At 44.8% G+C, this 21,734-nt stretch overlaps 1 protein-coding gene and 13 non-coding genes across 15 annotated transcripts in view; 6 read left to right on the forward strand and 8 right to left on the reverse strand.

Annotated features, from left to right (window-relative positions):
- Nucleotides 1–21,734, forward strand: part of cntrl (centriolin) — a 54,199-nt gene that overhangs the window by 11,706 nt on the left and 20,759 nt on the right. For both annotated transcript variants that reach the window (XM_033620226.2, XM_078171148.1), the window contains exons 10-17: nucleotides 3,744–3,835; nucleotides 4,028–4,204; nucleotides 12,832–12,985; nucleotides 13,192–13,280; nucleotides 13,929–14,051; nucleotides 14,611–14,766; nucleotides 14,891–14,986; nucleotides 16,700–16,932. In XM_033620226.2, the coding sequence (XP_033476117.2) occupies nucleotides 3,744–3,835; nucleotides 4,028–4,204; nucleotides 12,832–12,985; nucleotides 13,192–13,280; nucleotides 13,929–14,051; nucleotides 14,611–14,766; nucleotides 14,891–14,986; nucleotides 16,700–16,932 (1,120 nt within the window). The remainder of the gene's footprint in view (nucleotides 1–3,743; nucleotides 3,836–4,027; nucleotides 4,205–12,831; nucleotides 12,986–13,191; nucleotides 13,281–13,928; nucleotides 14,052–14,610; nucleotides 14,767–14,890; nucleotides 14,987–16,699; nucleotides 16,933–21,734) is intronic.
- Nucleotides 1,704–1,785, forward strand: trnas-gcu (transfer RNA serine (anticodon GCU)). Its single transcript has one exon. It is a non-coding gene; the product is annotated as a tRNA-Ser (tRNA).
- On the reverse strand, nucleotides 3,038–3,119 carry trnas-gcu (transfer RNA serine (anticodon GCU)). The gene has a single exon. It is a non-coding gene; the product is annotated as a tRNA-Ser (tRNA).
- Nucleotides 5,735–5,807, reverse strand: trnaa-agc (transfer RNA alanine (anticodon AGC)). The gene has a single exon. It is a non-coding gene; the product is annotated as a tRNA-Ala (tRNA).
- On the reverse strand, nucleotides 7,588–7,660 carry trnaa-agc (transfer RNA alanine (anticodon AGC)). Its single transcript has one exon. It is a non-coding gene; the product is annotated as a tRNA-Ala (tRNA).
- Nucleotides 9,224–9,296, forward strand: trnaa-agc (transfer RNA alanine (anticodon AGC)). The gene has a single exon. It is a non-coding gene; the product is annotated as a tRNA-Ala (tRNA).
- trnaa-agc (transfer RNA alanine (anticodon AGC)) lies at nucleotides 11,389–11,461 on the reverse strand. Its single transcript has one exon. It is a non-coding gene; the product is annotated as a tRNA-Ala (tRNA).
- trnae-cuc (transfer RNA glutamic acid (anticodon CUC)) lies at nucleotides 13,653–13,724 on the reverse strand. The gene has a single exon. It is a non-coding gene; the product is annotated as a tRNA-Glu (tRNA).
- On the reverse strand, nucleotides 17,939–18,020 carry trnas-gcu (transfer RNA serine (anticodon GCU)). Its single transcript has one exon. It is a non-coding gene; the product is annotated as a tRNA-Ser (tRNA).
- On the reverse strand, nucleotides 18,797–18,878 carry trnas-gcu (transfer RNA serine (anticodon GCU)). Its single transcript has one exon. It is a non-coding gene; the product is annotated as a tRNA-Ser (tRNA).
- trnam-cau (transfer RNA methionine (anticodon CAU)) lies at nucleotides 19,378–19,450 on the forward strand. Its single transcript has one exon. It is a non-coding gene; the product is annotated as a tRNA-Met (tRNA).
- On the forward strand, nucleotides 20,300–20,372 carry trnam-cau (transfer RNA methionine (anticodon CAU)). Its single transcript has one exon. It is a non-coding gene; the product is annotated as a tRNA-Met (tRNA).
- On the forward strand, nucleotides 20,653–20,725 carry trnaa-agc (transfer RNA alanine (anticodon AGC)). The gene has a single exon. It is a non-coding gene; the product is annotated as a tRNA-Ala (tRNA).
- Nucleotides 21,321–21,393, reverse strand: trnaa-agc (transfer RNA alanine (anticodon AGC)). Its single transcript has one exon. It is a non-coding gene; the product is annotated as a tRNA-Ala (tRNA).

Here is a 21,734-nt window from a genome sequence, read left to right on the forward strand (position 1 = left end):
GGAGGGATCTGTTAGGTGCGATGAGTAAGGTAACACGAGAGCTTCCTAACAGGAAGTCTTTTTCAGCTTGAGGCCCTGACGTATAAATACCTGCCCCCTACATCTGTCTCATTTGAACGAGATGGCGGACAAACAGCGCAAGTGTACCCGTTACATGCATTCTTTGCAATGACACGCTGTAATTCACATGCCTACGTGACTACAAAGAGTAACGTTAATGATATTTCGTGCAAGACTGTCATGTTGTAATTAAGTTTATTTCATTCACAACCCGTTGCGTTGTTCAGCGGACTGTGATGCGTGGCTGTTAAATGTGCAGTTGCTCGAGTGATATAACACCACGCACACACATACACAAACACATTTGCCCATCATTAATAGTCCTGCATGTCATGTGAGTGGAATAATGTTTAATAGGCTGTAGGTAATTATTAATATTAATATTAATTATTATTATTACTTTCATTAATGTTGTTGTAAGCTATTGTCATTACTGTCTGTCCTGCATCTCTCTTTGTCTCTCTCTCTCTCTCTCTCTGTCTCTCTCTCTCTCTCTCTGTCTCTCTCTCTCTCTGTCTCATTGTGTCATGCGGATTACTGTTAATTTATCATGTTGATCTGTTCTGTACGACATCTATTGCACGTCTGTCTGTCCTGGAAGAGGGATCCCTCCTCAGTTGCTCTTCCTGAGGTTTCTACCGTTTTTTCCTGATCAGCTGTGAGGGTCTTAAGGACAGAGGGATGTCGTATGCTGTAAAGCCCTGTGAGGCAAATTGTGATTTGTGATATTGGGCTTTATAAATAAAATTGAATTGATTGAGGCAGACTGACAGGTCTGATATGTCTTATTCACTCAGCAGCTGACTTGTTCAATGATGGCGAGTGGATTTAATAATAGTGATAATAATGATGATAATAATAATGATAATGATGCTCATCACAGTGACAGTGGCAGGACTACAGACCGTTCTTTAATTGCCACAAACTTCGGCAAATGACTCAATAACAATGGTAAGGGGGGGGTTACGGCTTTGATCAGTGAACATAATGGGACTTGGGATGTACGCCAAATGCTGGCTCCGTTATGCAGCAGATCCAGCTGTGCCGCCGTCATCAGGACAGGACGTCGCTTCACGTGACGCTTCAGAGTGAGGCCATCTCATGTCTCTTATCAGCAATCCTCACTCCTCACTCCTCACTCCTAACTCCTCACTCCTGACTCCTTACATGTTTTCCTAAGTGGGAGGGACTAAACAGTTAGGTGGCTAGGTTAGGTGGTTAGCAGTAATTTTAAGAGACTTGGGACGCACCCAGGGTCGTCTCAGTCGGGTTGAACTCATCTCATCTTCTGTTACGTTGTGAAAACCTCCTCATCAGCTGAGGGACTTCACTCAGTGATGCTGAGCTGTTGTTGGATATAAAAGTGTCATCAGCATACAGGCTCATGTTAGACTGTATGGAGCTGCTCTGGAACCTGCTGATGTCACTGTTTAGTTTCATCATCAGGGTCAGAGGTCAGCTCACACCACCTGTATGTCAGTCTGTCTGATGTCTCTCTGTCTTTCACTCATTATCATCTGAGAATAAAGTCTGGTGGAGAATGTGGGCATCGATACTCTGACAACAAAAGTCCAGTTAGAGTCAACAGTGTTTGCTTTTCATGACATCATGCTCAGTCGTCACCTTGAACACACCCCAGCAGAGACGAGGTGGCCGAGTGGTTAAGGCGATGGACTGCTAATCCATTGTGCTCTGCACGTGTGGGTTCGAATCCCATCCTCGTCGCAGTCAACTTTACTTTCCTGCCGTAGCACAGGCCTCCATAGAAGACAAAAGGCGTTTATGCTCATTGTGTTGCTCGTTGCAGAACGCTATGAATGTCAGGTTGCTTACAAACAAAACCTTCTGTGGATGAGGAAGAAGTCAGCGAGTGTTACTGTGAGAACGTCACCAGAAAACAGGCTGCCTGGCAACAGTAACCAGACGTACTGTCAAACATGACATCTGTGTACTGTAATTATCACGGCCTCTGACCTCCAAGTAGAAATGATCTCAAACCTCTTTGTTCCTGTGGGTCACCACTCTCTGCATCACGCTGTGTTTAGCTTTACATCGATCTCTCATGTTCTTCCACAGCCTGCAGCTAAAAGCCTCTTCTTCTGACATCAGCAGGTTCCAGAGCAGCTCCATACAGTCTAACATGAGCCTGTATGCTGATGACACTTTTATATCCAACAACAGCTCAGCATCACTGAGTGAAGTCCCTCAGCTGATGAGGAGGTTTTCACAACGTAACAGAAGATGGGATGAGTTCAACCCGACTGAGACGACCCTGACCAGTCCCACTGTGTTCTTTAGTTCAGTCACTTTAATCACAAACTCAGGAGAAAGTAAAGTCTTGTGGAGAATGCGGGCATCGATCCTGCTACCTCTCACATGCTAAGCGAGCGCTCTACCATTTGAGCTAATTCCCCTGTGAATGAATGTCTCATGTAGCTCCGCCCACCTCCTGTGTGTGTGTGTGTGTGTGTGTGTGTGTGTGTGTGTGTGTGTGTGTGTGTGTGTGTGTGTGTGTGTGTGTGTGTGGTGCGTTCAGTGACTCAGATGTGGTTCCAGTGAATGTCACAGCTGCAGTAAAAGCTGTCTTGTCAGTCAGACGGCTGATCAGCTGTTCATGGTTCTCTTCAAAGCTGTACTGTGGCTCTCTGAAGATGCGCTCTCTGGATCTGCCAGTAAGGCTCCATATCTCAACACCTGCCTGGAGCTGATTGGTTGGTTTCTGATCCCAGTTTAGTTTTGTAGCATGTTAACAGAGGATGAAGTTGAGATGTAGCAGTGTTCCTGTAGTTCAGAGCTCTTTAATGCAGCCATCAGTAAACTTTGGTGTAGACACATGTTGTTTTCACATGGAAACTGTATGTTAGATATCAGATGGCTGCTTTGGACGAGGTCTGGAGGATCTGAGCTGATTGTTTCACTGATAATGGAGCATGTTATCTTGTTGACATGTCACATTCAGGACAGACTAAAGAACCTGCGACGAGGATGGGATTCGAACCCACGCGTGCAGAGCACAATGGATTAGCAGTCCATCGCCTTAACCACTCGGCCACCTCGTCTTGGTGTGTTTTTAGGGTGAATTTCAATTGTGGTACCATGAAAGCAAACAACCAGTTTGGCCACCTGGAATTCAGTACTGGTCCCATCAGGACCTTTTTTTTTATATTTTCACTGTTATAACAAAAGTCTGATTTTTTTTAAACAAACTGCAGAGGAGACATAGTCGACTGAAACACCTCTAATCACACACTGATCTCATCTTGTGTGTCTGTTTGGTTATGTGTGTGTGTCTACTCATCTAGCAGTGATACTGAGCCATTACTGTCATAATACAGAAAGACAACAGACCAGATGCCTCCCAGCTTCAGGGTGCGTCTGTCTCCTGTGTGATGTTGAACCTAGCAGGTCTCTGTTGCCGACCATGGAGCTGATGCTTCTGTCTCTTGTCTTAACTCAGCGTTCTCACCCAGATGTGCTCTCAGGCACCAACATTTGGCACTGATGGATTTAACCTGAATCAGTCCAGACTTTAGAAGCACTGAGTTTGGTACCCGACCCTAGTTTACATGTCACTGGTTGATCTGATGCGTAATCTTTGGTGTCACAGTTTTTGAGGCTGTAGTCTCGGTGTCATCATCAATATTCTGATAGTTGTTTTAATACAGATGTTTCTGTGTGTGTAGATGAGGATGAGCTCCTGCAGTGGGCCCATCAGACCGAGCAGCAGCCAGCAGCAGAACACCCCGAGCCTGAGCCAACCACAGCACACAGACAGGTAACAGATGCATCAGTTTATCCAGCAGTGTCGTGGCAAACTGTTCCCAACCTCAGCCAGAAAATGTGGAGTTTAAGTCAGTTCTTTGTCCAAAACACTTCTGTCAAAACCACAGGAGTCTTTAGCACAAACAGTTTGTGAGCCTGTTTTCAGTCCTGAGTTGTTTCTGAATCAACATGTTGCTCCTGTCAGCAGGAGGCGCTGTGTCGTCTCCTCAGTAAGCTGTCTGTCCTGGAGCAGCTGAGAGACGAAGCTGACGAGACACGAAGACAGATGGACAGACAGACAGATGAGAGCAGGAGGACAGAGAGAGAGACAGTAGAGCTGGAGACACAGCTGCTGACACTGGACACCACAGACCCTCAACATGTGAGTCATGATTACAGTCTGTCCTCTGTCCTGCTGACACAGTCCACTCAACATGAAGTTCATACAGACGTCTTACTGCTGGTGTTTCATCTCCAAAACTTTGGTCATGGATTTTCTTTCTCCACTAAAACTGGAGAGGAAAGATTTGACCTCATCTACCAAACATGAAGGAATCTGCTCAGTGCAGTTTTCTGGAGAAACTTTGCTTTTCACAAACACTATGCAACCTAAAAACTGAAGCAGAGCCTTATTCCAACACTGCACGACGACTCACTGAGTCACATTACAGTCTGTGGTGTCTTGTTCCTTTAAACACAGGGGGATTAGCTCAAATGGTAAAGTGCTGGTTTTGCTTGTAAGACCTTATGGGATTGATTCCCTTATTCTCCAGAGAGCTGTTAACCTTTTTATTCTGTCTGTGTTCCAGTAGAAAACCTGAAACACTTCAGTGGGACCAAAAGTACTCCATCTGAAAATCTGAAAAATGAATAAACTGTACAAACATTTTATCAACTAAAGGTACTCTCTAACTTTGGTGCTGATATATTGTTATGTACTTTATTGTTTTATTATCACCGAGTCTTAAAGGTTGTGAGGCCTTCTGGTAGAGCTTTAATTCACAATTTTGGCTTTTTAACGGAATTCAAATGCTTCTGTTCCTGCTCCACTGCATGAGGTTAATTTTTTCTTCCCATGGTTTGGAAGTATTTTGGATTCAAGAGAGAAAGAAACATGAGCAACAAGTGCATGAAACTTCCCTTCGCTGCTAAGCAACGCAGCCAACTTGTTAAACCATCTGAAAAAACTCTGCAAACTGCAGTAAGTTTTTTCTCTGCCAGAGAAGAATGACATCACTAATGTTACCTCACTGAATCCCCGTCCTCGTCCAGCATCAGCTCAGGCCCTGTCTGTACGTACACAGACACATGTTCAGGCCTCTCGTCCACACGTCACTAAAATGGATATTTTTTAAAACACCCTCTCAGGAGAATCTGGACTCTGTCTGCTATTTATTTGTGTGGACGTGTAAAACACAGAGTTTGGGTAATGAGCCAATGCTGGAAACAACAACAACAATGGTGGACTACTGGTAAATGGAACCACACAGATAAATGTAGCTGATACAAAGAATCTGACCTGTGCTGACGTGTCATTAAGTCATTAAATAAATAAACAAACAAATCATAATCTGTTTACTGTTACTGTTCATAAACGGTGTTTGCAGAAACACTAAAAGCGATATTACACTGGGGGCGGTGCTGTTGAGCTGAGAGCGCAGCTGAGACATGGACGCAGACATGAGGGTGCAGGCAGAGTGCTGAGGATATTCACAGCTGTGCTGTTATTCAGATTGTTTTCCACCTTCAGTCTTGAGACTACAACTGAGTCAAAGCTGCGCTGATATTCATTTTAACAGCACAAACAGGAGTGTGATATTCCTTACATGTCAGAGACTTAACAACAAACTAACATTCTGCATATTTCAGTTTCTGCTGTCAGTCCGTGAGAGAGAAAGGGTTAAAAGTCCTCTGGAGAATGCGGGCATCGATCCCGCTACCTCTCGCATGCTAAGCGAGCGCTCTACCATTTGAGCTAATTCCCCTCTGAGAGTGAAGAGCACGCCATTGAGACCCGTGTGTGTTAAACATTAAATTCTGCAGGCTTTGTGTCTGCTGTACCCTTAACTTTCCTCTTAGCAGATGTTCAAGGATTACGTGCATGGTTATAGATTTTTATGTGGTGACACACCCTTAGAGAGACTTGGATATCTATATATTTTTTTTAAATGAAAGCGTATGATGTTCAACAAACATCGCCAGCTAAGATAAAACCAGTGACTTGATAACTTAACTTAAATGGTGCCATATTTGTAAGGAGCATTAATTTGTGGGATGAGCAGCAGAGCTGAGTATGTGGGTTGCACCCATGAAACATTTGCCAAATCTTTTCTGCTAATGCCAAACCAGGTTTTTTTGTGCTGTTGCTATTGACTCTTGTTTTGAGCTTCTGGTACCGTCCGGTATACAGTGTGGGACTGAACTCTATCCTCCAAGATGATAACGCTCGCCCCCACAGAGCGGGGTTTATCAAAGACTACGTCCAGAATTTGGGAGTGGAGAGGATGGACTGGCCTGCCAGCAGTCCTGACCTCAACCTCATTGAACACTTGTGGGATCAGCTTGGGCATGCTGTTGGTGCCAGAGTGACCAACACAACCACGTTGCCTGACTTGTGACAAATGCTGGTTGAAGAATGGGATGCCATCCCACAGCAGTGTGTGACCAGGCTGTGACCAGCATGAGGAGGAGGTGCCAGGCTGTTGTGGCTGTGTATGGTTCCTCCTCACGTGACTGAGGCTCCTGTTTGTTAAATGAAGAAATTGTTAAATTGCCAATATGTGTTGTTTCTTCAGACTTCAATCATCCAGTCCATCAAACAAGAGTCAACAGCAAAAAAAAGCTGGCAAATTTTTCATGGGCACAACCCACAGACTCAGCTCTGCTGCTCATCCCACAAATGCATGTTCCTTTCGGATGTGGCTCCATTAAAAGAGAAATAAACAGGCTTTCCAACGGTATAAGATTTATTGCCAAGAAGCTTCGTTACAACAAAGAAATAATCTACCAAACACAAATTTCATTACTTTTTGTGCTTGGTTTAGTTATGTGGCATTCTGTTTCAAAGCTGCACTAAGGAAACTTTAATGTTTCATTCAAATTTAATATACAAATATAATTTACCCTGCATTCCTATTGATAGGCTACAAATTGATCATTTTGCTACAAATGAACATATGCAAAATTTCTATAAAATAAAAACTGAGATGAGTTTTTAATTGATATTTGATGAGGATGAAAAGGTGTCGTATTCATCGTTATTTGACCTCTGCATTAGTAAATTAACAATATAAATATTGTCCATTAAAACATTTTTAAATAATAACAGTTTTAATATATCTTGTTTTAATTTACATTTTCTAAGACAGCTAGACCTTCATCTGTGCTTTAGTATTGTCTGAGGTAGTTTTAAATTTGTTGGCAGAATATGAAAAACTTGAGGCAAGAAACTGTTGATGAACAGATTTCTACTAAAACATGAGTTTAACACTGTTTGTGAATGAGTGCGCCCGACCCTGACGCCTGTTCCTACGAGTAGTGGGAGAAATGTAGAAATCCATTCCCTTTGATTGTTGTCCTATACTCATACATTTATTGTTCCTAATGTCATCCATCCTCTGTATAACCAGTTAACACACTGTGCTGCCGAAGTCACAGGAGGATTGACACCAAGCTTTCTCATAGTTTGAACTCAGCAGTCAGATCACCGATTGCATGTATGAATCTCTGCTACATAGTGTAGAGAGGAAAGGGTTAAAATTCCTCTGGAGAATGCGGGCATCGATCCCGCTACCTCTCGCATGCTAAGCGAGCGCTCTACCATTTGAGCTAATTCCCCTCTGAGTGCAGTGTCCACTCCCCTGAATCTCTCCTTCATAAACACTGTGGCTGCTGCGCTTTAATATTTTCATGTATTTTACTTTTTGTATTTACGGGACAGCAGGAGTCACAGATTCACATGAAACTACTCACTTTGACCAGCTGATGATCTGTACATATATATATTATAATGAAAACTGAATGTGGTTCTCCCTCCTCACTCTCCATGTTCCTCTCAGGACAGCATGCAGCTGTAATCTGAACACAGAGCAGCAGGTTTCTCTCTAAATCCTCTGGTCTGTGTTTCAGCTGAAATCTAGTTTCAGGAATAAACTCAGTAGAAACTGTGAATATCTGTTTAGTGGCAGTAAATCTTCTGTGTGCAGAAACAACAGGTGGTCGTCTCTTTAAGAGCCTCTGACTCCTCCCCCCAGGAACCCCCCCTCTGTCTTAACCCACTCCCATTGGACAGGAGGTGAGCTGTCACTCTGCAGCTCTGCTCTCTGATTGGCTGGGAGACAGATTTCCTGTGTTGATTCAAAGAGAGGGGGAGAGGAAGAGAAGTTTGTAACGGAGAGAAGAACACAGAGAGATGGAGGAGAAATTGTTTATTATAGCAGAGAGGAGGTGAGGTGATGATGTTTACTGTGAACTGATAGAGTTAGAGAGGAGGAGGAGCAGGAGAAGGAGGAGGAGGAGGACGTGGAGTTACCCAGCAGCCCGTGTGGTCCCTGGGGTGCAGGACTGTTAGACTGTGAGTACACTGATAGCTCTCTGAGTCTGCGATGTGTTCACTGGCTAAATGAAGAATCATGAAAAGAAGTCAGATTAAAGCCACTTGTTTGTCTGAGCGTGCTGTGGGTGGACTCTGATGTCCCAGAATGCACTGCAGAGGAAACAGAGGAGCCACTCACAGCTGGAAAACATGGAAACTATGGACGGTGGTGGGACAGCCCTTTGTGGTGTTGATGTGTCTCTGTGGAGTGTTTAATGTTAGCAGCACCTGTGTGATGACATCATCGTTCACGCTCCCCTTAGGGTGAACTCTGATAACTTTAGTCATCCTCCGACTCTTCATCACATCAACACATTCGACACATCAGCCTGAGCTGGACTCTGTGTGAACTGCTAATGTTAGCATGCTAACATGCTACAGTGACATGGTGAACATCAGTGTGTTGGTGCCGACTGTGAGTCTGGGTGTTAGAAAAGTTTGAGAGGTAAACAAACTGTTGTTTACTTCAGGATGAGTTTGTTGTCTTGTTGACGGTCACATACCTCGAGACATTTGTAGTTTCCTGCTGTGTTCACGGCACTTATAACCCTGACTCCAAAGAAGTTGGTGTGCTGTGTAAAATGTCAATAAAAAGAGGATGCAGTGATGTGTGAATCCTCTCTGACCTTCATTTGATTGAATCCAGTCCAGAGATATTTAATGTTCAAACTGACAAACTTTATTGTTCATCTGCAGCACGTTCTGATGAAGTTGTTTCCAGCAGAGGAGAGGAGAGACAGACAGACAGACAGACAGACAGAGGAGGGTCAAACGTCACATTCTCAGCAGACTGTACTCACCCTTCAGGGGGAATTAGCTCAAATGGTAGAGCGCTCGCTTAGCATGCGAGAGGTAGCGGGATCGATGCCCGCATTCTCCAGAGGGTTTCTAACCTCTTCCTTTGTCATTAGGGCTGCCACGATTAGTTGATTAATTGACTATTAAAATAATGGGTGACTATTTTAGTAGTCGACTAATCGGTTTGAGTCATTTTTCATAGAAAAGTACTATAAAAGTACCCAAAATACTCTTACTGCAGCTTCTTACGTTCAGATATTGGCAGCTTTACACACTCTCCCATGACAGTGAACTAAAACCCTTTGGCATGAGTATGAAACAAGACATTAGATGACGTAATTTTGGGGTTTGGGCAAGACAGACCGACATTTCTCAACATTTTAACACATTTTTCGATGAAAGGATTAGTTGACTAATCGAAGAAATAATCGACAGATTAGTCGACAATGAAAATAATCGTTAGTTGCAGCCCTATCTGTCATACAGAGTAGTGACATATATTGATAGATCCAGAGGGACATTTAGTCACCCAGTAGCTCACAGCACCACATATAACTGTGCAGTCAGTGTTGTGTCTGCAGGATTCAAACACTGAGCTTGTTGGTTAGATGTAAATTCTCTGTGACCTCAGCAGCATTGACAGTCCCTTCATATGAGAGGTTATTATAAAGCATATAACTGGTGTTCAGACCAGGGGCTGTATTAACAAAGCTTCCTCGTACTGAGAGTTGCTCCTAGTGAGAAAATTCTCAGAATTATGAGGTTTTCTTAGAATTTCCCCTTAAAGTTAAGACTAGGTCCTTGTAAAGATTGAAGTTGTTCACAGAGCATCTCAGACCTTAAAAGAGCTCCTAAGGAGAGAAACTATGACACAAAGAGGTCAGAGAAATATTCTCCAAACAATGACTTACAGTGAGGACATGAAATGTCCCTCATCACAGATATGCACACATTTCCTGCCCAATGCAATAATGCCAGAAATAAAATGATGACATCACTGAGATAAACAGTAAAAACCCAGCAGTGATGAGTTGAGTCTGTCTCAACCTTCATCAGCAGTGATCACACTGACAGTCACAGTCTGCAGTTCATTTCATGTCCACTGGGTGTCCTCACACCTTACAGGCTCACAGAGGGGCGTGTCTCTGACAACCAATCACACTTGTTAAAATAATGCATCACACCTAGCAACAGGGTCGACCACACCTCCTCACTGAGGTCAGAGTTTCTGTCCCTTCATCGCTCAGTTGCTCTGAAGGCCCAGTTATGCTCAACGTTAAATACGGATCTGGATACGGACGGAGCCTTCTGTCCGTGCTCTGCGTTCATTTAGTCCGTATTTCTGCACGTTTCCATAAAGTTTACGGATACAGGCCAAACGGAGCAGTACCACCGGGAACCGAGGGGCAGTGTTGCTGTCACTACCCGATACGTAGCTCTAGTGAGACACGAAGAAGAAATAACAATGGCGGAACTTTTTGAGGAAAAGTTGTGCGAGTTAGTTAGAAACTAAACATCTCTATGATGTTACTTCTCCTGGACACCAGGACAAACACATGCTACAGAACAGCTGGAAGGAGTTTGGAAGGGAATTAAATGTGAGTTGGTCGGTAGTGAAGGAGAAGTGGAGGTCTGTGCGAGATAATAATTCTCCGTCCTCCAGTCGCAATGTATTTAACGGCCTCACCGACCACCGCCTCCTACAACGCTGCCTCTGTTTTTGTCTTTTATGCAAGAGGTACATTATCAATATCTCCTCCACAGTCGCAATGTTTGTTTTTGAGTTTGTTGTTGTCATAAACTTTTGACGCTGGGCTGCCCCCTGGTGGATATATTGGTTAACATCCATGCCAACGTAAAGGACGCATGGAAGTATGTGGGCAGTGACGGTAACATCATTTGAAACGGACGTATACATTTTCATACGTAAAGGGAGCATAAATGAGCCTTGAGAACTTTCCTAAATCACTCCTGAGTTCAGACTCCTTAATGAACAGTTTCAGACAAGGTTAGGAGAAGCTCTGAGAGTGTTCTCCGGATGTTTGTGAATACAGCCTCTGGTTTATGTCAGTCACATTTCTACATGTCAGCCTGTCTCAGTCCTGCAGACAGACGCAGACTGCACAGTTACATGTCACTGCTCTGTGTGAGACAGGAAAGGGTTAAAATTCCTCTGGAGAATGCGGGCATCGATCCCGCTACCTCTCGCATGCTAAGCGAGCGCTCTACCATTTGAGCTAATTCCCCTTGTGTTTAAAGTGCAGTTCCATGGAAAGTGTTCAGCTCTCTCTTCTCTCTGCTGTGTGAGATTAATTTGTAAAATCCAGATCTGAGGTGGAGGTCACAGTTTGAGCTGAGAGGGTCGGTATAAATAACCCTACTGACTCTAAAACAGAGGAGCAGCAGAGGAGGAGATCGTCCGACTTCACACAGCGCAGGTCGACCCTGAAGTCAGCATCGCCCTGGTTACTTTGACGAACAGCCAACAGGATTTTTCTATTTGATTGATTGATTTAGCACAGTAACATAAAATGTTTGAGTTCAGCAGACACAAATGAAAGAGTCACATGAGAGGAAGTTTATGTCAGTCTAACATGACTTCTTTTTGTTGTTTGAGCATTTAATTCTGTCATGTGAAGGTAAAAACATTGAGCACACATTTAACAACCATTTTTTTCTTAATTTCATTGAACTATAAAAATATATTGTGTTGAGCTGAGGTTTCTCAGATGAGCCATTACAGACCTAGACCAGGAAGACAGTAGCAGGCCCTCAAGCAGCAGAACCCAGTAAACTGAACTGTACAAACCAACCCAACACATGGACAAACAGCAGTGAGGATAACCACCAGAAAGCCACAGACATCAAACAAGTCAATCACAATTATACCAGTTCCTTCCAACCTCACCACCTCAGTGACAACAAGGACATTAACTGTATATGTGACAAGGTAGCAGATTTATCCAATCAAAAAAAAATCAGCCAATAAAAAGTGGTCGAGTCAGATCACTCAGAAACGTATCAAATCAACAACACGGACGACCTGATGATCCTGAGCTTCACCTCTGATACTGGGAAACACTGAAGATATACAGATGAACACTCAGAAGTAAAAAGGAACAACGTGTGCAGCACCAACTTGATTTAATCAAAGACTCAAATCATCTCTGGAAACATCTGCACTCTTTCAGCAAACCACACAAGGAAGAACTGGCTTTTCAAAATGGTGGACTATGGACAGAACACCTTGAAAACCTGACATGTGGGACAAAGGAGATGAACTCTGAACCAGGAAGTGCTCTTTATTTCACCTCAGCACAGCTTCCTGTCAGACAGTCTGATATCACAGGTCAGAGGTCACTAACTGAATATGAATGCAAAATGTCTTTGACCACAACATGAAGTGTGACCCATCAGAACACTGAAACATTACAACATATGTAAACTCAGTGTTATCAGTTTACAGCCTGAGCATCACCTGGGCCTCGTCAGGTGACGGTCACTCACCTGCATTTACTCATGTGTGACCTTAATAATCTCATATCATAACACTGAGTAACCAATAGGAGATCAGCGTGTGGTGACCCTGCTCTGATTGGCCGCCGTCTCTCCTTCAGGCCCATGTGACCGCCCGGCTGTCCCAGTGGAGACGGCTGTTGGACAGGATGAGCGGGAAGCAGAGCGAGCTGGAGGGTCGCCTCGACGACATGCTGTCACGCATCGCCATGGAGACGCAGGAGATCACGGAGCTGGAGCAACAGCTGACCGACGGTGAGCAGACCACCGACCAATCACAGAGAGTCTCTAAAACAGGAGCCCTTTGATTGACTGATAGTGTCATAAAATAACACTCCTCTCCTCCTCTTCTTCTTTTTCTCTGCTCCTGGTTTCCTCTCCTCCTCATTCTCCTTTCCTTGTTTCCTCTCCTCTCCTCTCCTCTCCTCCTCCTCCTCCTCCTCCTCCTCCTCCTCCTTCAGGTCAGATTCTGGCAAACGAAGCTCTCCAGAGGGATCTGGAGGGGATCATCTCTGGTCTTCAGGAGTACCTGAGAGGTCTCAGAGAGCAGGTACAGACAAAGATTCAGACGTGTCGACTTCTTTTTAAAAACCTTTAACCTGCAGAGATGTCTCAGTGTTTTCTATTTAACACTGGTTATAAAACCTTTATTGACAAAACAATCATTACAGTTTAAAGATCAGACAAAAGGAGATTTGAGACACTGACTTTTTATTTAATTTATTTATTTATATATTTGAGTTTTTGTATTTTTACAAAAACATGAGCACTCAGTGAAACAGCAACAACACAAACTGTACAAAATGTTGTCACCACACAGAGGTTGTGGATCAGGTAAAATATTCCATTTGAATCTTACGCACTGGAGCTTTGGGTCAGTTGTCGGGGGTTGGAGTCGCTTCCTGGAATGCAATATGAGATGTTCCCTGACCGGGAATCGAACCCGGGCCGCGGCGGTGAGAGCGCCGAATCCTAACCACTAGACCACCAGGGACTGTATGAAGCAACAAAACCTTTATGTTTTCAAGTTTTCAAAAACACAGGAGCCACTTTTTAATAGGTCCAAGAGAGTAAACACAAACAAACAAAAGAGTAAACTGTGTGTGTGTGTGTGTGTGTGTGTGTGTATGTATGCGTGTGTGTGTGTGTGTGTGTGTGTGTGTGTGTATGTATGCGTGTGTGTGTGTGTGTGTGGCAGGCTCGTCGTGCTCAGCAGCAGGTTCACAGTCTGCAGGCTGAGAATCAGAGTCTGCAGCTCCACCTGGAGGACACTCAAAGACACTGCAGACGGCTGGAGGACACCGTCAGGACACACGCACAGGTCAGTGAGGAGGCCTGTCCCATCATTAAGATGTTACATCCTCGCCTCCTCTTCTCGCCTCCTCTCCTCGCCTCCTCTCCTTGTATTAGTCCCACACACCTGAGATAATAATACTTTATCTATATTTGACCTGTAAAAACAGATTTCACAGAGTGCTCCTGACAAACACAAACAGGAAACTCAGATCAACAGGGTCAAACAATCGAACATGAGCCAGACAGAAGTGGAGTTAAAGTCCTGACACACTGAGCTGAAGGTTGGCTGTCGGTCACCCTAGTTGGTGCGGTGTGTCTGCACCGCCATGTTTCTTCTCCTAAACTGAACCTCTATATTTTTATGTTAATTACGCACCTGTACATTAAGAACGTGACGTCATTCATTGGGCACTGATTTGCAGATGTCATACAAACTGTCGGGCAACTATTTTTGATTGGAGATCATACGAAGTGTTCTGTGAGAATATGTTGTTTGAGATTGAGATGGAGCGCTGAGATCGACTCCAGGTCACAAACCCATATTCCCCTGGTTGATCCATCTGTCTGTCTGTCTGTCTCTTCAGGACATGTCTGTCCAGCAGGAGGAGGTGTCTTTGTTGCGGTTGGAGGCGGAGACTCTCAGAGACCAACAGGTGGAGAGCAGCAGACAGCAGGTGGAGCTGGAGGCGGAGCTCCAGCAGCTGAGGGAGGAGCTAAACCGACAGACCACAGAGGGACAGGTAACACGTCAGGCATACAGTAGATCATCCTCTGAGACTGACCTTCATCCAGATAACACTGTGTGTGTGTGTGTGTGTGTGTGTGTCTGTCTGTCTGTCTGTCTGTCTGTCTGTTTGTATCCAGCTGCAGTGTGAGTCTCTGCAGGAAGCTGCACACAAAGAGAAACAGAGCAGAGACATCAGAGAGTTTGAGCTGCAGTCAACCATCGACACACTGCAGGTCAGTGCGCACACACACACACACACACACACACACACACACTCTCCAAACAGAGCAGGCCTGACCCACAGCAGCAGTTTAATGCCTGAGCCCAGTTAAAAATCGTGAATTTCCACTGTGATAAAAATATTGTTTTATATTTTATAAATTATATTTTTTATTATTAAAACATGAATAAAAGTCTGACTGGCTGCAGGGTGTTAAAAACTGATAACGGACACCTACCAAGCAGTCCCAGTGAAACTGTCTGTTCACTGCAACACCCTGCAGGTACGACACCGCCCCTCTGAACTTAAACAATCATCTCACATCCTGTCCGCTGTTCAACTCGCTGCTTCAGGCTGCGGCCGACAGTAACGTCACACATGGCGTATCGTTTGTTGGTGAAAATCCTGATATTGATTTGGGGGCGGTGACATGGCTGAAAGCTCACTGTGTTGTTGTTAAACGTCAAATTATATTTACAGTTTGTCAACTGCCACTAACTTTGAATCTTGTTAGCATAACATTAGCTCTCTGGCTAACAGCTGTGCCAAAGGGTTCCATCAGCTGAGCGGTCAGATTATCTCCTGTTGCCAGATCGTATGTAACGTTTGTCATATTTCCTGGAGTAGTGAATGATGTTTACACTGTGTAAGAACCTGACAGGCCCTAATAATTGTTCAGTTTATAAATTTCACTTCATTTCATTTCATTAAAAAGTAATAAATAAATGTTAAAGGATAAAATATCATTCATTCATACTCTAAACACACACACATTGAACATACACACATACACACCTACACAGTGCACACAAAGCCAAAATATGCCATGAACATATAATAAGTTAAAATTATTTGCACATAAAATAAATAAATGAATAAAGTTATTACACATGATGTAAGTATGAATATTAAATATTACTGGCTGTGTGATTTCAGTGTAGCGTTCAGTGTAGTAACGGCTGTTCCAGGTATTAGACAAACCCTCAGGTGTTACCAAGGAAACCGAGTTATGGCTTGTGAAAAACCTCAGATTTTGACTCCGAACGGCAAAAAATATGAATGAATATTCTTCCTTTTTGATTCTTTGTTAAGTGACTGTGGTATACGGGGTAACGCCTGACGAGGTGTCACTTTTTAACAGCCTTTGCAGCTGTGCATCCAACAGTTCACATCTCCACGACAACTGTTAAAAAGTGATAATGAACACCTCGCCGGGCGCCATCACTTACTGAAGGGCTGACATGCTTCCTCGCACCACTCCTCCTTCTTCTCTTCCTTGTTTCAGTCGTCTGTCACCTTGTGCACAACAGGTGTAGCAGAACAGGCTGCGCCCCTTGATGTGTCTAGTGCACACGGTGATGACAGGCACAGACAATAATCACTGCTCAAGGCAAACACTGCCAGCAAGTCACCTCGAAGGCCCCGCCCCTTCTCTGTTTCTTGTTTTCCATCCCTCTCTCACACATTCTGTTTGACTCCAATGTTCTGTCACTTTCTGTCTTGATTCAGTCCTTTAAAACTCTCGCCATTTACACCAGTGCTGCTAGATTAAAAAAACCAAAACAGTAAATTGGTGAGAACCTGTCAACTCAGGAGATAAAAACAAAACCCGTCCTGACCCCAGCGGAGTGAGTCAGGTTCAGTCGGGCTCATGCAGAGAATCAGAGCTCTGTCTCTAAGTGTTAAAAACCTGTCTGTGTCCGTCTGTCTGTCTGTCTGTCTGCAGGACGAGAAATCATCTCTTCAGGAAACAGTCCAGAGACTTCAGGTCCAGCTGGACCAGACCAGGACTCAGTTACAGCAGACCAGGACTCAGTTACAGCAGACCAGGCACCAGTATAAAGACAGCAGGACCCACGTGGATCAGAGCAGAGTTCAGCTGGACCAGATCACAGCTGCTCTGTTGGATTCTCAGGAGGTTCAGAGTGGACCAGAAGAGCTGGATGAGGACCAGTACAGGTACCAGTGCTGCAGTAATACTGTAGACCTTTTCATTGGTCCCTGTTTCCTTCCTCCTTAACATGTTTCTGTGGTCACGTTAGAAACGGTCTGTTGAAAATACAGATGTGCGTCACCTTCCTCTGTGACTTCAGTAAACTGCTGGAGCTTCATTTAAACCTCAAACAGTTTATTAAGAAACAGAATGTAACAGACTCAGAGGAGATGTTCCAGGAGGAGTTCGTCAAGTCCAGTTCAGACCAAAGATTCACCATGAGACGACTTGTACCAAACAACCACTGTCAGCGCTCCGTTCTGTAACATTGTAAAAAGCCGTCACAGCAAGCCAACACGCCATCTGTGGTCATTTTGACTTGACCAGCTGACTTCACTACAAGCTGATTGGCTGTTGAAACAGGTGACGTGCTTTAAAACCAGCCGCCGGCCATTTGACCAGCTGAGTGTCAGGTGACACCATCAGCCGGCTTGAGTCGAGCTCAGACCGGCCAGTTCACACCGCTGACACTTTTCTCTGCAGCGTCCTGAAACAGTTTCATCTCGTCAACAGTCTTTGGTCTGAACTGGACTTTAGACGTGTCTGACAGATGAGACCAGTTTAAATGTTTCCACATAATGTCTCTCTACACTTCGTGCTGCTCTGAATGCTTCCTTCTTGGTCATGGTTTTTTGTTGTGGTGTAGAAACTTTTTATTTAACCCACCTCACATAGTGACCTCTCTGATTCCTGAGGGTCTCACAGTTTCCCTTTAACCAGCCAATAAGACATCAGTATATCTCCTCACCCCACAGTCCAGCTGTTGGTCTGCACGTTGATTCCTGATGATAGTTTGATCATTTAGTGGTGATATCAGATGACACATTGCTCTCTGACAGTGTTTTTGGACGCTGAGTCAACACAGACAGAAAGGTCATACATATTTTACACATCACATCTCCTTCTGGTCAAATCTCTCTTCTGTTTCCTTTGAAATGTAATCAGATCAAACTGAGGCTTCAAAATCTGTTCCGACGAGGATGGGATTCGAACCCACGCGTGCAGAGCACAATGGATTAGCAGTCCATCGCCTTAACCACTCGGCCACCTCGTCTGTTGTGTGGTTACTCAAAGGTGCCGCCTGTAACGTGGATCGACCCTGAAACACAAACAACGTTGACCCTAACTCAGCTTTTGGTGCAGTGTGTTGTCTGAGTGTTCACAGGGGTGGCAGAGTGTGTGAGAGGGATCAGGACCAATGTCCACGTGCTCCACAAGACTTTAGTTCCAGTTGAGGACATACAGAGTGGAAACAGTGACATATAAGACATAAGTTTGATGGACAGAGTCACATAATGTGAACAAGCTCACATCACTGCCTGGAATGAAGCTGGTGGTTTGGAGGTTGACGTACATTTCTGTCTGGTTTAAAGTGAATGAAATGTTTATCTGTGAGACAGCAAGTCGATGTGATACCAGCCAAACATCAAACAGAGGGCAACTTGTGACAGTGGCTGTCTTTCCTCCCTACGTTCTCTGGTTTCTGGAGACCAAACGTCAAGGAAGGATCCTCAAACGGCTGAACTTGAAGCACGCTACGTCATCGACCCGCTGAAGGAAAAGAAAGTATGAATCACTGTGAAATGAGAGTGATTCTGTGTTCATACTGTTAATGATCATTTAGAACAGCTGTTGTCTTTACTCCATTACTCATAATGATGATCACATGAGGACACCTGTTAGTCTGTGTTCACTGAATGCTGCCAAGTCCTCCCAAAGAAGGATCCTTTACTTTGACAAACATCTGTCCCTCTAACACATGTCCTCTGAGGAAGGACACTTGTCTTCAGACCTCGTCCTGGTTTCTCACTGCGGCTTCAAAATCTGTCCCGACGAGGATGGGATTCGAACCCACGCGTGCAGAGCACAATGGATTAGCAGTCCATCGCCTTAACCACTCGGCCACCTCGTCTGCTGGTCCCATGGCTGTTAGAGCGTACTGTTGTGTGGAGTGTGCACACAGACAGACATCCTGATGCATCAGAAGATAAGGCCTCGAACTTTGACCTGCTTGCTTAATGTTATCCTGGAGATATAAAACACCATTCACCAGGAGAGCTCTGCTGTTTAGTTTGAACTTTTAAGTCATCACTGCGTACATGTGAGATTCTGCCCATCCATCCATCTTCATCCTCTCACTCGGGGCCAGGTCTCAGAGGCAGCAGGCTGAGCCCAGACACCCTACAGAGGAAACTCATTTCAGACACTTGTATCTGTGACCTCATTCTTTCAGTCACTACCCAGAGCTCATGACCATAGGTGAGGCATTTTGGCTCACTGGATATTTTCTTTTTTTGGGACCATCCCCTGTAAACCCTAGAGATGGTTGTGGTGAAAATCCCAGTAACCAGCCAGTGACAGTCAGTCGTTTGACATTTCAGTCATGACTGTTTTTCAATTTTGTATTTCGAGCCTCGTTGGCGCAGTAGGCAGCGCGTCAGTCTCATAATCTGAAGGTCGTGAGTTCGAGCCTCACACGGGGCAGCGTTTTAGTATGTGTTTTGTCTCAGTGATCTGAGTCACAGCTGCGTTGTATTGTACATACTGTGTTGAATGAATTTCTTGTGTTTCTTGAAGACGTTTCACCTCTCATCCAATAAGCTTCTTCAGTTCTGACTGACTGGTGCGGGGTCGCAGGCTTTAAACTCTGTGTGGGTGTGAACTCTTACAGAGTTGTCGAGGTCACATGTGAGCTCCTAGTTTCAGAGTCGTTAAGGTCACAACATGAGTCGTTGACCCACCTGACAATCGTGTGTGGTTAGGGTCAGGTGGGACCAGCTGTGAATGGGTGTGAAGTCGTCTGGGGAGAGATCTGGGGTGAAGTTGGTCCTGTTGGGAAGGGAGCTGTCCTGTAGCTAACGTTTCCTCAACTGCTTCTTTGGTGGGAATACAGGTGAAAGTAAAGTGACGTCGTATGATACCATAGTTATCTCTCTGGTCTTGTTGGTAAAATCCAGAGAGTTCTTGACGTGGCGTGGAGTGTTGCCAACCAGAGGAGCCAAGATCATAGCTACGTGTTTGGAGATGTTGTATGTGACCGAGTTGATGCTGCTGCTGATGTGTCTGTGGTGCTCCTTCTGAAGCAGAGTTACACTGACACAGTGAGGGATCTCCACCCTATCGACCTCTCTGAGCTGAGGGCGCCATGCAGACAGAACAAGGAGGAAATAATATCCAGGACAGACGTGTTTGTGTTTGAACAGTTCTGTGCTGGTGTTGTCAGTGTAGTTGTACGTTCAGTATAGTATTCATGTTATTACTGCACGTATTACAGGCCTAAGGTGAAGGACAATCAGTTGTCTTCAATTTCACTCATGAATTGTAAAGTTTTGAGCCTCGTTGGCGCAGTAGGCAGCGCGTCAGTCTCATAATCTGAAGGTCGTGAGTTCAAGCCTCACACGGGGCAGAGTTTTGGTGTGTGTTTTGTCTCAATGACCTGCAGTCAGAGTCACAGCTGTGTTGGCAAAGTGTTCTCATCCTGGAAGCAGCACCGACATCCCTTCATCTCACATGCAGGTAGAAAGCTTTGACTGTTGTTCAGGACACTGAGTCAGTGCGAGAGTTAAACTGGACAACTGGTCGGACATCTGAGGAGAAACCTGAGCAGAGATACAAACTGACGTCCTGAAGCAGAGTCACACTGACACACACGTCATAGGATATGTTTAGAGGACCTGTCTTTCACAGGGGAATTAGCTCAAATGGTAGAGCGCTCGCTTAGCATGCGAGAGGTAGCGGGATCGATGCCCGCATTCTCCAGAGGACTTTTCCTCCCTCCACCATCTGAGAACAGAGACAGACAAAATGTGATGAGGCTGCTCAGTACAGTCAATATACAGCACATACATCATATCAAACATATGATAGCAAACCAACTATGGGAGCCCCTACTGCAGCTCTCTGTTTCTGTCTGTATGTTAATGAGGAGGGAGGTCCTAACCTCAGTCTGTTGGACTCAGTGTTGACCTCTCTGAGCTGAGGGCGCCACGCAGACAGAGGAAAGTGTTTGTGTTTGAACAGCTCCAAACACTTGTTGCTGCTGACACACACACACACGCACACGCTACAAACGAATGCTAAGCTGGCCTCAGTATTTTACAACACGTCAATGTGCCGGTGAACGTAATGTTTTCATATGTAGAGGTGCACTATTTATACACCGTGCGGAACACCACACACGTTGCCTCACTCTGGGCTCCTCCTCATTTCCTCAAGATGCATTTATGCAAATGAAGGATCCTCCATGATGACTGAGGGGGAAGGATTTTCTGGTCACGGGGGAGGGAGGACATGAGGAGGCATTGGTTACCTGTGTGAGTCTGTGCTGTCAGACAGTGTGACCGCAAAAGTCCTCTGGAGAATGCGGGCATTGATCCCGCTACCTCTCGCATGCTAAGCGAGCGCTCTACCATTTGAGCTAATTCCCCTGTAAATGAAGACACCAATAAACATCAGTGAGTTTGTCCCTCCTTTTGTCTCTGTTGTTAAGTGTTTTTCTCCAGAAAAGCTGACAGAGTGGATTCCTTCATGTTTAACAGATGAGGTCAGGTGTTTGTGAAACTGGTGAATTGTTAGAGAGGAAAGAAAATCCAGAGCTGACACTGAAACACAGAAACATCAGCTCCACTCAGCGTGTTGGCTCCTCTCTGTGTTTCTTATTTGATCCTTCAGGTTTTGGAGATGAAACAACAGCAGAAAGACGTCTGTATGAACTTGACTCTGTGAGCAGCTCAGAGGACAGACTGTAATATAAAACATGCTGAGGCTC

Source organism: Epinephelus lanceolatus, chromosome 9 (genome assembly GCF_041903045.1).
Source record: "Epinephelus lanceolatus isolate andai-2023 chromosome 9, ASM4190304v1, whole genome shotgun sequence".
Lineage (NCBI taxonomy): Eukaryota > Metazoa > Chordata > Actinopteri > Perciformes > Serranidae > Epinephelus > Epinephelus lanceolatus.